General features: G+C 36.7%; 1 protein-coding gene across 1 annotated transcript in view; it reads left to right on the top strand.

The window, feature by feature from the left end:
- The window catches only part of ENTREP1 (endosomal transmembrane epsin interactor 1), a 147,108-nt gene that overhangs the window by 85,460 nt on the left and 48,396 nt on the right, over window positions 1-13,252 (top strand). The window contains exon 6 of the mRNA XM_082243997.1: window positions 4,042-4,175. Coding sequence (XP_082100123.1) covers window positions 4,042-4,175 — 134 coding nt within the window. The remainder of the gene's footprint in view (window positions 1-4,041; window positions 4,176-13,252) is intronic.

Below are 13,252 nucleotides of genomic sequence, written 5' to 3'. Positions count from 1 at the left end.
AACAGGATTTTTTTAAACATGAAGTACAATTAATAAATATCCTAAGCACCTTTACATAGTCACAGCTATCACAAAACACCAGTCATTTTAAAATACATCTTTTTGTAATATGCAATTAAAACATTCCATTAATAGATGTTAGCAATAGAACAGTCGTTAATAATGACCTGAAGGGGGTTGAATAGAACTGCTCAGAGGTGATAACAGATAAACAATAAACACCACTCCCCCTAACCTTGTCCTTGGATCTGATGGGGAATGGAATAGAGCTGGTAAAAAAAACAGCATGACAGCCTTTAAATAATATAGACCCCACCCCCATCGTCTTAGATAAGACCTGATGGGAACTAAATAGCATTAAATGCAGCAATGATATATATCTCACACTAAACCAACCAACCATAATTTCAGTACTGGCATAATTACCATTTTTTCTGAAATGGATATAAATATATACACACACACACACACTTGAAATTGAATAGAGCCATGTGAAAAAATGATGCATTGTATTTACAGTAATAGTAATATCAAAGCTCATCACATGACTCTAGAGCAGTGATGGCGAACCTTGGCACCCCAGATGTTTTGGAACTACATTTCATATGATGCTCTGCTACACTGCAGAGTGCATGAGCATCATGGGAAATGTAGTTCCAAAACATCTGGGGTGCCAAGGTTCGCCATCATTGCTCTAGAGTATCAATAAATAACTATACATTAAAGCAGACTGGCTAAGGCCTCATGCACACTGGACGTTTTTCCTGCTGCTCCTAGGGGCATCTGTCATTTCTTTTTCCTGCCTCTGAACCCCTGCATGTTAGCCTATGTGCCCATGCACACATAGACATTTAGCAGCATTTAGAGGCAGGAAAAAAAGCCCCCACAACTAGTGCGTCCAGGAGCAGCAGAGTTTTGGCAAAAAAAAAAACGCCTGACTCTGCTAAAAACACCTGAAGTTTATTCATTTCAAAAGTCAGAATAAATTAAAATTCTGGCCAATAAAATAAATAAATGCCCAAATGCTGCTAAACTCTGTTAAACTGGTTTGAAAAAAAATCAGATTAGGTGAGTTTTTACCGTAACACTGAATTTTCTCCTGTCAGGACAAACAGCATTTTACCATAAAACAGTGCTCAAACTTCTTAAAATACTTTTTTTTTTTTTTTCAATCAATACATTTTTTATTGAGTTTCAAATACAGATGAAAAAACAGACAATCACAGTAACAGAATGTGATATAGGAAAATAACCACAACAAGGTAGAACATTATCAAAAAGTGGATAATACAGTGTTCAAACAGTAGTATTAGCTTCGTACAAGTGCTTAGGCATCATGCATGTAAAGGTTAACAAAGTTTATTCTGATAAAGGGAGGAGAAGAGAGGTGTTGAACCACCCCGACTTAGAACCCCTAGGGGAACAATGTCACCAAGCCACGGGTTGTCGACACCCCTCATCATCCCCCGGACCAGAATGAGTAGAACTAAGCAAAATAGAAAGTTACATTATAAGATTCTAATATCAGGTGTTAAATAGGGCCACTCCGACCAAGCTTTTTGAAATTTGTGATGGGTTAATGCGTTGAAGGATAAAGCTTTTTCTAGTTTATAGTTCTCATTAACCAGGGTGATTGCTTCAGAAAGGTTTGGGGTATCGGTGGTTTTCCACTTACGTAGTATTAAAATTCTGGCAGCCGAAAGGAGATGTACAATCATTTGTCTATACGTCAGTGGGTATAATTCAATATTTAGATTCAATAATGCCAACTCTGGTTTGGGCGGAGTTAAGATTCCAGTGATAGATGCCATACAATTAAAAATTGCTTTCCAAAAGCTTGTGAGGAAGGGGCACTCCCAGAGGACGTGTTGTTGGGTACCCACATTCTCTCCAGCATAGTGGTGAAAGGGAGGGATTTATTTTGTATAACCTATAGGGAGTGAAATACCACCTATTTACAATCTTTGTCATCATTTCCCAATGATTTGTACAATGTGATAGTTTGTGGGTCGAATTGATCGCTATTTGCCATTGCTTTAGGGTGAAGGATTTATTAAGCGTTTTCTCCCATTTCAGCATATGTGGCGATTTAATTTTAAGGGAATCAGATGTAAGGCAGGAGTAAAAGAGGGATATACCTTTAGTAAGGGGCAGTGCTGTGGAGATGAAATTCTGGGAATTAGTTAGTAGTTCTGATATTGGATGCTTAGCTAGAGTGAAAATTATCTTAGAGATGGTGAATGATAGGTCATGAGGAAGGGAGAATTCCTGGATAATTTCCTCTTTATCTTTAAGCCTACCATAAACCAGTGCTCATGACTTCTTAAAATACTGATTACATTAATGGGCCTGACAGGCAAAGTCCCCCGAGACACCTCCACATTTCCAGCACCCAGGGGGGGAGACTGGTATTCTTTTTATTTAACCTGTAAGGGATGAAGTAGACCTGGTGGACTATTTTAAATTGGATCAGTCGTTCTCTCAAGGAGACCAGTGAGCACATTGGGAAATCCCAAACATCATCCCAGTCGTCCTCATCAAGCTCGGGAATGTCATGTTGCCATTGAGCTCTGAGTCAAAGGAGGAAGGAATATCTGTATCAGATGAGAGTATAGTTGGGAGGCAGGTTTCGTCACAGCAGCTTTTCTAGGGCCGACTCTAGCACCAGAAGGCCTGTGTGAGGAGATTGGCTACGAAAGGCATGGGAGAGTTGGAAGTAACGGAAGGAATAGGTTGTTGGAACATTAAAATTAGAGGATAATAAAGATAAAGGGGCTATGGAGTGGTAATTTGGGACACCATTTTTATAGTGAATTTGGTCCAGGCGTATGGGTCTGCTATTTTGTAGGATTCCTGCAAATTGGGGTTGCGCCATAATGGGGTGGCACAGTGGTGTAGTGGTTAGCACTTTCACCTAGCAGCAAGAGGGTCTTTGGTTCGAATCCCAACCACGACACTACCTGCCTGGAGTTTGCATGTTCTCCCTGTGCCTGCGTGGGTTTCCTCCCACACTCCAAAGACATGGTGGTAGGTTAATTGGATCCTGTATAAAAAAAATTGGCCCTACTATTTATGTATGTGAGTTAGGGACCTTAGTTTGTAAGCTCCTTCAGGGCAGGGACTGATGTGAATGTACAATGTATATGTAAAGAGCTGCGTAAAATTGACAGCGCTATATAAGAACCTGAAATAAATAAATAAAATAAAATAAAGGGGTGTTAGAAGAGACCGCATGCTTAGGATTATGTTAAATTCAGAGGCCAGCCTCCCAGGCCCGGATGGTGGTAATCATGGAAGGCGTCAGTCGATAGGGAGCCCGAGGGCCCCGGAATACAAGGAATTTCAAAGCTTCCACGAAATTCACCACCGCCGCCTCTGCCATCACCACTGGGTTAGTGGTATCAGGTCTCAACCACCAGGATGCTGTGACAAGCTGGGCTGCCAAGAAATACTTATCCAGGTCCGGGAGCGCCAGCCCACCCTGGGAGGCCATTTGTATCTTGGGGCTTGGGGGCTCCTAGCTTTGATTTTCAAAGGTTAATTGAAAAAGCTGAGGCTAGAATCTGATTGGTTGCCATGCACAGTTGCTCCAGATTCTGTGCGCTCCAGTTTTATTAAATTCCCCCTCACTGTGCTTAAAAACACTTACTTGGTTACACATATAATGATGTAAGTGTATGATTAGAGCATGATTACAATATATTATCTATATCAAAAGAAAAGTGTGTGTGTGTGTATATATATGTGTATATATATATATATATATATATATATATATATATATATCCTATTATAGAAGGCACATTCCACAGATAGAAAGTAAAACATTTGAAGCCTCAGGCGAGATATTACCAGGAAAAATAAACCTTTAAAAAGAAAATCAACAAGAGCTAGCACCCCAAAAAAATGTTTTGACCCAAATCCATGACAACATCAGTCAGCATCTTCCAACCCACTTTCTTTGAGCCCAGGTGGTCATGGGCCTGCCCCCTAGTCTTTAATTTTACTCTTCTGTGGTTAACCTCTTATTACTCTTTCTAGGATGAATCCCAGGTGTCTGCAGAGGAAGTAGAAGAGCAAGACCATGTGCCAGACCCTGAAGATTTTGTTCCTCCTGCACCCCCACCTTCATATTTTTCGACATTCTATTCGTACACTCCTAGAATGACACCAAGGTAAATAATATGGGTTTTTACAGGTGATGTTACAGAATAAAATAAGTGACCCCTAGTATTAAGTACAGGCAACATTTGGTTGTCTGCGGACCCACTTTGTGTCTCAGGCACCATTGCTGCATATCCTGTGTAAATATAATTATTGGATTGTATTGTTAGACTAGTTTTTTATGTGCAGGTCAAAATAGTAGCATTTGATCTCTACATAATGCCAGTTAAAATAACCTCACAAATAAAATAGTTTTTTTTTTTTTTTTAGTAAAAATTATTCCTATATAATCTCTTAAATAAACCATATATAACTTATCCCTGCCCTTCTTCCCCTAAAACTACCCTGTCAGAGGGTCAACAAAAAAAAAAAAAAAACGGCAGTACCATGTGAAGAAAGCAGGTAGGCCCTGTTTGTTAAAACTTTACTCTGTAGCAGAGCTTTTTGACATCTTGGGCTGGTCGAACAGCAGCACTACTGACTGCTGTGGTTCCCTCTGCTGACCCCTAGTCACTGCAGGGCACAATAGTGACATAAGGCTAAGTTCACATGTAGGCGTTTTGGGGCGTTTTTGGGGAGTTTTTCTGCTCTAGGATCAGCTCAAAAAACGCCCAATAAAACAAATCCTATTCATTTCAATGGTCCCTGTTCACATCTGAGCGTTTTGACGTTTTAAGCAAAACGCCCAACGTTAAAAAAAGTACATGAGCTTCTTTTGAGGAGATTACAGGCGTTTTTATTTTTTTCCATTGGTTACTAGTCAACCTAAAAACGCCTGTAAAATGCCTGAAAAAAAACGCCCATAAAAACGCCTGAAAAAACACCTGTAAATAGCAACGCCAAGATGTGAACGTAGCCTAAAGGTCAGCTCTGATAAAACGATCACATACAGGCCTCATTGATTAGAAATAAAAGCCTTCAGCCTGCAGATGGACACATCCATCTTCTGGCTGCAATGTCCATCTGTAGTGCCATGTTTTTTATAGTGCAGTTGCACTAAAAAATAATAATACAGTTCTTACAGTAATTAGTTCTTTTAATATTATTGCAGTCTATTATTTTGTCAGCCTGTAATAAAAGCGGAGCTTAAACCAAAAGAAGGAGCTCCAGACAAAATTCAAAAACTGCTTTAAATTAGAAGTTCAGCCAATAACTAACTCGAAATCTACTGGCAGCCACATTCTATGACTAATCTATCTAACCCTGCAAAGCAAAAATCACTATACATATCTTTTCTGCAGCCACTCCGGTCCGGTCCTACGCTGAGCTCCCAGCGGGGGCTTCTCTGTGTAGGCGTGTGCAGGAGAAGCAGCTGACAATGGAAGCCCCATAGTAACTCTATGGGTGTTACTTCCAAGACATTTCCCAGCTGTCTCCTGCACACAGCATCCTCCGCTGGAGACCAGGCCAGATCAGCTTCAGAAAAGTTTTGTATAGCGATTTTTACTTTGCAGAGTTAGGCCTGTTTTACACAGGTGCCTCCGCTTAACAGAATCGCTTGCTCAGCACAGGATCACTTCGCTAATCCCTGCTGAGCAGGCCAATGACAGGTCGGACACAGACACAGTCCCACTCTTCTCTATGGGGAAATCGGATGGTAATGGACTAACTGTCCATTTCCATCTGATCTGCCGGATGGATGGAAAACAGGACCACCAGCCATCTGTTTCTGACAGGATCAGATCAGATATGATCCGCTGACATCTGCTGCTCCATAGAGGACATTGCAGTGTCAGATCAGATGCTGTAAAATTTAACTCGGGCATGTAGGTATCAGTGACTGCTGCTCACGAAAGGGTTATATACCAGTATAGGTTTGCTCCAGCATCTTTGCATTATCCAAAGCTATTGAACACTCATCATCAGTTTTCATCATTACTTCCAGCTTATTAAATTCCTTTCTGTGAAATTGTATGGGCTTTTCTTGGCTTAGGAAATGTGCACGGTGGAAATTTCACTGTTAGTGATGAAAACAGTTTAGAGAACAGACTCATTTGTCTGGAACATCATCATAAGAGGATTGCTGTACTGAAAGTTCAATTTTCCTTGCTGTTAGGATCAGAGCAGATGTTTGTGTAGCCTGAAAATTTAATTATTTGTAATTGCTTTTACTGGCAAAGAATACATTTTCTCCTGCTTTCTGGATACTTGTTGGCAGAGTCCTATTTAGCCATTATAATGACACCAAGGAAAATATTTGAAAGATGATTAGCACTAAAAACATTTGCCTGTCTATCACAGATGACAATGTTTTACTGGATGAATGTTACATTTCCCTGGATGCAGCATCATCATTTTTAAAGCTGAAGCTTAATCTGTATTAATTTTGCCTTACCCAGGTTCTCCCTCTCCCCTTCATCAACATGAAAATTGCATTTTTAAATAAAGTCTATCAGTTTTCATCACATACTTTTTTTTGGACCCAGGTACATTATCATTGGGCATTTGTGCTTTTCCATGCAGTGCAGGAAGTTAATGACTAGGGGCTATGCTAGCTTCCTGAAAGAGCACCCTGCCTGAGTACTCCTCTAATGAGCCCTCAGCCCTGAAAATAAAGTCTATCAGTTTTCATCACATACTTTTTTTTGGACCCAGGTACATTATCATTGGGCATTTGTGCTTTTCCATGCAGTGCAGGAAGATCATGACTAGGGGCTATGCTAGCTTCCTGAAAGAGCACCCTGCCTGAGTACTCCTCTAATGAGCCCTCAGCCCTGATGCAAGCAGTATGCTTCCTCGTGCGTAGACTTATGTAAATATAAAAGTGCCTTGATGGGTGGGAGTCAGTCTAGAGGAGTGGTCGTTACTAGGTAGGCTTGCATATACCCTAGATTAACCCTTTTCAACCAGGGTGTCTCGAGGTTTCTTCAGGGGTGCCTTGGCAAAATGCCTAAAAATTTACCCAAAATTGTAAACAAGCCAGCGTGTGTATAAAGCTCCCTTTTAGTTACACAAAGCTACAGGTTTCTATTGGGCACCATTACAAACTTCTTAGGGGTACCTTAGCAGAGTGATGGAGAAAAATGAAGGGAGAAGAGGAATATAAGTGGAATACTAGGCGGTACCAGTTTCCAAAAGTGTATTTGCTACGGAAGAATGAATCACCTCTAACATTGGGTTTCCTACTTGTGTGGATGTTGCTGTGTTATGCAAAACTATTAATAGTTTTTACATTTTAGAATGAGGCGCCTCAAGACTGTCCATAATTTTTTTAAGGGTGCCTCGAGGCTGTCCATAATTTTTAAAGGGTGCCTCAAGACTGTCCATAATTTTTAAAGGGTGCCTCAAGACTGTCCATAATTTTTAAAGGGTGCCTTGACTGAAAAAAGGTTGAGAAACACTGCCCTAGGTAATGCCCAATTGAGACAAGGTACCTCCATGATTGAAAGAACTGAAATCCAATGATGAAAGGAGCGAGGCAGGGACAGGTAAGGTTAGGGTGGACATGGCTAGATAATATTGGACCTCCTCCAATCAGGAAATGAAGCGAGCTCTATCTGACTTGCTGCAGCTAAATTATACTAGGAGAAGCTTACAGTGTGCAGTGAAATTATAGTAAACATGTAAAGTACAAAAGAGGAACCTGTACAATTGAGCAGTATTGAAGGTATAGCTGGAATTCAGCTTTAACTCTTTCATTGTCAGGCTTTTTCTCCAATTATTGCGGTTTACATGGCTGGACCAATTTTGCGTTTTTTCACATGCACATTACATTCTTCAAAGCTTGAAAACAATCACCCCATTGGCCTTTGTTTGTTGAAAGGGCAGGATCTATAGAATTAAAAGATGGTGCTATGAATTCTATATGTCCCATGGTAGTTGCTCAAATGTTTACCAAAACAATATTTTAAATACAATTACACTAAAATCTTTATTAGTACCACATAATCACAACAATTCCTGTATTATACAAGACAAAATATTTTCCAGTTAATAAATGTGTAAACTATTGATATATTGTATTCTACAGTATATGTTATGGGTTGCCTGGAATATTGTATTATCATGGTATTGGAGCTTTTCAGGGAGAATGCAGGACTTCTTTGGTACTGGAGGCTTGACTTGGTTGGCACAGAAGAATAGGCTTTACTATCACCTACCAGCATCTACATTATGTCTACCGAGGGCACACCTACATAAAGTGAAACTTAACTGTATCCGAGCACCACAAAGCGAAAACGCTATTTCAGTTATTTCTATTATTCAAGCAAACTCACCCATCCATCCAAGTCTAAATACTTTATTCTGTTGAGAAATCACTTTGAAAAGCCCCCTTAGCATTCCTAGCTGCAGCAGTCTTGTGTAAGAGCAAGTGATTTATGTAGCATTTACTATTTGGACTCCATCTGCCCTTAGCTCAAGCATGCAAGCAGGAGGGTGTGTTCCCTCCAGATGAAAAAAATGTCCATATAAGAATCCTGAAATGTATGGGATGTATGACATCATTTTGACCTAGGTTAGAAACCAGGAAGCAACTGAAGAAATGTGTAAAGGAAAAAAAGTTTAAACTAAGTAAATATAATATACCTGTCTGTCTATTTACTAATGCTAGCAGCATAAGGTTAAAAAATAGGTAATGTTGACTGAGAAAGTAAAGGTCCATTTTGGAGACTTTGGAAAAATATAGTACCGTATTTTCCGACGTATAAGACGACTGGGCGTATAAGACGACCTCCCTAATTTTCAAGTTAAAACATAGGTTTTGGGCTATGCTCGCCGTATAAGACTACCCCCCTTCCGAAGCAAGGCAACACCATTGAAAAACATCAGATTTCTCGTAGATCTCCAAGGTACCCCAAGTACTGTAATGCAAAAAGGGGATTCCCCTGGGATTGGGACTTTTTAGGCAACAATTGATAAATCTTGAACAAGTAATAAATATTATAAATATTTTAATGAAAAAATGCACAAAAAAGGAACATTTGAACAAGCAAATATATACATAAAAACAATTGCAAGCGCAGGTGTGTGTGCAATATAACCAGAGAAAACTCAACCAAAGAACCAGGAGATCCGATGCGTTTCGGGGTTCTTGAGACCCCTTCGTCAGGGATAACGCTGATGTCCTATCTGTAGGTGTTCAAAAAGGCATAATGTATAATATTCTGACAGACCATATCTGTAGTACAATACATGCATAACATATTTCAGATGATAATATTTTACTTACATGGTTGGTTTACACAAGGGTTTAGAGCTTGCAAGATAAAAACAAGAAGAAAGCTGCGATCCAAATGCCACCGTATGCCTGAAAGGTTTTTTTTCTTAAGCTGTTATACAGCCATCATAAGATGGAGGTAGGGGGAGGAGAGATAGACTTGTGATCCTCAAAAACTCCTGATTCAAGGCAGCTGGAGTCCAAATGTAGCTTGGCTTAGCGGGATAGGTCAGACATGAGCCTGTCCATACTGCAGAAAAACCATAAAAGGAAAGGATGTAGGTACCAAAAAGTACTAAAAGCCATTCCTCTTTCTTTCATATTCTATAGGTTGCAAAAATGTATGTCCCTGATAGAGAGAAAAGGACTATCAGAACAATAGCGTATCTCTATTTTCAAAGTCCCATGAACACCACCATATTTGACTAATGTCAATTATATTTAAATTGTAAAAAATGCCAGTAAAACAAACCATATGAAGAAATAAATAAATTTTCTTTCCAATTGAATGTACATTGAATGCATATAGGTTCAGTGTACTTATATGGCAGTAGGCAAAGAGATACCCATCTCAAACAAAGAGAGGATAAATGCATAGTGGTGTATCATAGGAGTCCAAAGAGATGCCATTTGTTATGAAAGAAGGGGCAAAAGAATAAAATTCTCAAATAGTGCTCCATAAAGGTGAAAGGGTAAAGATATGATTAAAATGCAAAGAGACAGAACAAAATAGGTAAAGAGAGCTGTTAAAAAAATACCTTTTAACTGACAGAGGATCAGAGACCTGCATGGACACCCTTCTCCCAGCAATGGATCGCACAAATGATCCCTGCTGGGAGCCGGTGTTATAGTGTCCATGCAGCTGATCCTCAAGTACTGTAATGCATGTAATCTCAAATATCTCCAAGGTACCCTAAGTATTACCAGTAGATGTAATATCAAGACACTGGCTGTGCGGGAAACCTGTACCGGTATACCGTATGTACCGTAGCTTCGGCTACAATACAGTATACCGCGCTGAGTCAATCACAGTGAGCGATGTATTCTATTATTGAATGCAAAGCCTGCTCGGATTGGCAGAGTCAGAGAGGCGGGCTGATGTTACTCCGCCAATCCGAGCAGGCTTTGCATTCAATAATAGAATACATTGCTCTCCCTGATTGGCTCAGCGCGGTACACTGTATGTAACCAAAGCTACGATACATAGGGTATACGGGTACAGGATTCCCACACAGCCAGCGTCTTGAGAGATTACATCTACCGGTAATACTTATACTTAGGTTACCTTGGAGATATTATACTCGGCGTATAAGACGATCCCCCATTTTTGGGGGATTTTTTTGAGGTTCAAAAGTAGTCTTATACGCCAGAAAATACAGTACTTTAGTACTTAACATTATGGTAATGCTTATACACTTTTTTGGCTAACTTAAAGCGCAACTGAATCCAAAAACAAACATTTATAAATGGTATATATATAACATATATTTTTAGGTGTTGGTCAGCCAGTTAAAATACCTAGCTACTGTCTTAGCGTGCCTACATTCACTCCTCTATGGAGGAGCATAATAGCCACTCTGGGACAGCAGCATTGTCAACTAAAAAAAAAAGTTTGAGACAAACTTTAAGTTGGCTTGAGAAAGCCTGACCAGAAAGTTTGAAAAGTTTAGAAAGTTTAGAAAGTTTGAAAAGTTTGAAAATGTGAAAAGTTTTAAAAGATTTAAAAGTTTAAGAAGTTTAAAACATATTGCTAGCATTACAAGCAAGTGACTACCATCATTAGTATGGTAGTTTAAAAAGATTTAAAAAGTTAATTTTGTGAAAAGTTAATTTTTAATTTTAAGTTTAGAAAGTTTAATTTTAGAAAGTTTAATTTTGTTTAATTTTAAAAGATTAATTTTGTTTAATTTTAAAAGATTTTGTTTAATTTAATTTTGTTTAATTTTAATTTTTTTAAATTAAATTTTAATTTTTAATTAAATTTTAATTTTATTTTAATTAAAATTTTTATTTTAATTTTTTTATTTTATTTTTTTATTTTATTTTTTTATTTTATTTTTTTATTTATTTTTTCAATTTTTTTCAAATTTTTTTCAATTTTTTTTCAATTCAATTTTTTTCAATTTTTTTATTTTAATTTTAATTTTTTAAAATTAAATTTAAATTTTTAATTAAATTTAAATTTTTAATTAAATCTAAATTTTATTTTAATTTAAATATTTTAATTTAAATTTCAATTTTTTTCATTTTTTTTTTTTTCAATTTTTTTTCAATTTTTTTTTTCTTTTTTTTTCAATTTTTTTTTTGAGGTTTGAAGATAGATAGATAGATAGATAGATAGATAGATAGATAGATAGATAGATAGATAGATAGATAGATAGAAAAGGTTTGAAGATAGATAGATATATAGATAGATAGATAGATAGATAGATAGATAGATAGATAGATAGATAGATAGATAGATAGATAGATAGATAGATAGATAGATAGATAGATAGATAGATAGATAGATAGATAGAAAAGGTTTGTAGATAGATAGATAGATAGATAGATAGATAGATAGATAGATAGATAGAAAAGGTTTGAAGATAGATAGATAGATAGATAGATAGATAGATAGATAGATAGATAGATAGATAGATAGAAAAGGTTTGAAGATAGATAGATAGATAGATAGATAGATAGATAGATAGATAGATAGATAGATAGATAGATAGATAGATAGATAGATAGATAGATAGATAGATAGATAGAAAAGGTTTGTAGATAGATAGATAGATAGATAGATAGATAGATAGATAGATAGATAGATAGATAGATAGAAAAGGTTTGAAGATAGATAGATAGATAGATAGATAGATAGATAGATAGATAGATAGAAAAGGTTTGAAGATAGATAGATAGATAGATAGATAGATAGAAAAGGTTTGAAGATAGATAGATAGATAGATAGAAAAGGTTTGAAGATAGATAGATAGATAGATAGATAGATAGATAGATAGATAGATAGATAGATAGATAGATAGATAGATAGATAGATAGATAGATAGATAGAAAAGGTTTGAAGATAGATAGATAGATAGATAGATAGAAAAGGTTTGAAGATAGATAGATAGATAGATAGATAGATAGATAGATAGATAGATAGATAGAAAAGGTTTGAAGATAGATAGATAGATAGATAGATAGATAGATAGATAGATAGATAGATAGATAGATAGATAGATAGATAGATAGAAAAGGTTTGAAGATAGATAGATAGATAGATAGATAGATAGAAAAGGTTTGAAGATAGATAGATAGATAGATAGATAGATAGAAAAGGTTTGAAGATAGATAGATAGATAGATAGATAGAAAAGGTTTGAAGATAGATAGATAGATAGATAGATAGATAGAAAAGGTTTGAAGATAGATAGATAGATAGATAGATAGAAAAGGTTTGAAGATAGATAGATAGATAGATAGATAGATAGAAAAGGTTTGAAGATAGATAGATAGATAGATAGATAGAAAAGGTTTGAAGATAGATAGATAGATAGATAGATAGATAGAAAAGGTTTGAAGATAGATAGATAGATAGATAGATAGAAAAGGTTTGAAGATAGATAGATAGATAGATAGATAGATAGATAGATAGATAGAAAAGGTTTGAAGATAGATAGATAGATAGATAGATAGATAGATAGAAAAGGTTTGAAGATAGATAGATAGATAGATAGATAGAAAAGGTTTGAAGATAGATAGATAGATAGATAGATAGATAGATAGATAGATAGATAGATAGATAGATAGATAGATAGATAGATAGATAGATAGAAAAGGTTTGAAGATAGATAGATAGATAGATAGAAAAGGTTTGAAGATAGATAGATAGATAGATAGATAGATAGATAGATAGATAGATAGATAGATAGATACAGTGGGTACG

The sequence above is a fragment of the Pelophylax lessonae genome (genome assembly GCF_965119305.1).
Source record: "Pelophylax lessonae genome assembly, chromosome: 1".
Classification (NCBI taxonomy): Eukaryota; Metazoa; Chordata; class Amphibia; order Anura; family Ranidae; genus Pelophylax; species Pelophylax lessonae.
This window is presented reverse-complemented; position numbering and strand designations above follow the sequence as displayed.